The sequence below is a fragment of the Myotis davidii genome, unplaced genomic scaffold (assembly GCF_000327345.1).
Source record: "Myotis davidii unplaced genomic scaffold, ASM32734v1 scaffold150, whole genome shotgun sequence".
In the NCBI taxonomy this organism is placed as follows: domain Eukaryota; kingdom Metazoa; phylum Chordata; class Mammalia; order Chiroptera; family Vespertilionidae; genus Myotis; species Myotis davidii.
Window position 1 is genome coordinate 371,910 of NW_006283437.1, and position 2,275 is coordinate 374,184.

General features: G+C 61.8%; 1 protein-coding gene across 1 annotated transcript in view; it reads right to left on the minus strand.

The window, feature by feature from the left end:
* The window catches only part of SLC5A11 (solute carrier family 5 (sodium/inositol cotransporter), member 11), a 49,788-nt gene that overhangs the window by 504 nt on the left and 47,009 nt on the right, over positions 1 to 2,275 (minus strand). The window contains exons 14-16 of the mRNA XM_006753628.2: positions 1,903 to 2,071; positions 1,373 to 1,588; positions 792 to 889 (exon numbers count right to left, since the gene is read on the minus strand). Of these exons, the coding sequence (XP_006753691.1) occupies positions 792 to 889; positions 1,373 to 1,588; positions 1,903 to 2,071 (483 nt within the window). The remainder of the gene's footprint in view (positions 1 to 791; positions 890 to 1,372; positions 1,589 to 1,902; positions 2,072 to 2,275) is intronic.

Sequence of the window (2,275 nt, forward strand, 5' to 3'; positions counted from 1 at the left end):
GGGGAGGGGAGAGGAAGGGAGAGGAGGGCAGGGGAGGGAAGGAGGAGGGAGAGGAAGGGAGGAGAGGGGAGAGGAGGGGAGGGCAGGGAATGGGAGGGGAGGGGGCCTCACGGCGTTCTCACGCCCTGTGATCAGGCCGTCTGACCTTCCTGGCACCTTTCCTGGCAGGTGTGCTCAGTACTTACTTCTGGGAGGCTGCTCTACTCTGGGAAACTGGGATATTTAGATTTTTCACCACTTTCAGGTCTCAGCTGCCCCTGGGGCCCGGCAGTGGAGTGCAGGAGCCAGGCTGTGGCATAGCCAACATGCCAGAAGATTCCTCACTTCCACCAGGAACTACCCTCTCTCGTTTTCCTTGAAGCACGTGGCCTGTGCCCGCTTTAGGCTGACATGGTTCATAGTTATAAGTATGTGTTAAAGGCCACGCGGGATGATAAATGACAGCCCTGCCTCAGGGCCGTGGGGACAGCAGGGGCTGGTGGGGCCCTGGCTAACTGGGGGGCAATCCGGGCCTCGGGCACCTGCTCACGGCTCTACACACGGTTCATGGGCAGACGTGTGGCCTGTTTTTCAAGAGAAGACGGAAATCTGGAATTGCATGTGAAACCTCAACCAGTGTGCGGTCAAGTGCCCACCGAGGCGTCTGCTGGAAGTTACTAAAGAACCCACTTCCCTCTTCCTGCCTCATCAGACGGAAACCCCCTGGCGCGTGCTCCTGGGGGCGCCTGCAGCTGGGGCGGCACTCACGGCTGTGCGGTGTGGCCTCGCTCCCCGGGGCCTAAAAAAGGGGCCCCTCCGCAGGGAGGGTGGCGGGTGGCGGAGTGGCTGCTGGCACCTGTGCCTTGTGGACCACGGGATCATGGCGAGTGAACCAGGTCAGGCGGCTGACCTAGGGAGCAGAGGTGGCCGTGAGATGGTGGTCATCCCTCTCTCTGTGGCCCCAGCTCAGCCTGCCGGTCCGAGTCTGCTCCCGGCCTCCCTCTCACTCCGCACCCCTCTGAGTTCATCTCCCCAGGACCTTCTGCACACACTCCCCCACCTTCTTAACAAGCCCCGCCCTATGGGGTGGGACCCCGGTTAGCCCCTCAGCTCAACCATTTCTGCGCCACGGGGACCACTGGGTGTGCAGGCAGGCGAGCGAGGAGAACTGGGAGCTTTGCTGGAAATGCTCACAGATGTTTGTGCCTTCGCTAGTGAGCTTAGAGAGGATGAACCCCCAGAAGCTGCCAGCCCCTCGCGGCTGAGAAGAGAGGCAGTGGGAAAGGCGGGTCCGTCTGAGCCTGCAGCCACGCTGCCTGACGCTCCCGTGCGGTCCTTTCCTGTCACGTGCAGCCAAGGGTCTCAGTGGGTCCAGCACCAAACCCAAATGTACCCGCTCCGTGGGGGGAGGCTCTGTGAGCCAGCTCACGGCGGACATGGTGACCAGGGTGACCGCAGACAGAATCGTGGAGAAGTAGAGGTAGTGCACGTCCTTGACCACCGCGGGGCGCTCATCCGGCTGGTGACACTGCGGCTGCGTGTAGATGAAGTCCAGGATCAGCCGGATCAAGCCCAGGAGGAGGCCCACGATCAGACCCGCGAAGGCGCCCTGCAAATCGGAGCAAGGCCATCTGAGCGCCGCCGGGGCTGCTGGGGGCTGGCTCGGGCCTCCAGGAACCTCCGCGAGCCGCCTCCAAGCCGTCCCTCTAGTGACGGCCGCCTGTCTGCCTTTCGCGTACAGGTCATCGGCTTCCCTGTTCATGAGGAAGCCCATCAAAATAGAACCGGTGGTTGTTGAAGGCCAGGTAACAGAACTCATCCTCCCCAGCGACACCCACGTCCAGACAGCCTCGGGTCCCCTCTCCAGTCCCTGTCTCCCCTCCTCGGGCAGCATGGGGTCCTGCCCAGCAGGGGGCCACCCACCTTCTCCGTGCTCCGCTTCCAGAAACACCCCATGATGAAGACCACAGCCACAGGCGGCTGCAGGTAGGAGCTGATGGACTGGATGTAGATGAAGAGCTGCCCGCCCTGGCTGGCCTGGATCACGGGGATCCAGAGGATGGAGACCAACACCAGAAGCAACACAAACACCCTGGAGCGGCGGAGACGCCCATCAGTGCCGTGTTCGCCGACACCTCTCGCTGTTTTATAGCTTCATGGAGGCAGTTACAATCCAGTCACTTCTGGTGCAACCGTCCCCACAATCACTTTTAGGACATGCATCGTGCAGAAAACTCCCCCATGCCCATGTACAGGGCATGCTTGTGTGTGTGTGTGTGGGGGAGAGAGAGAGAGA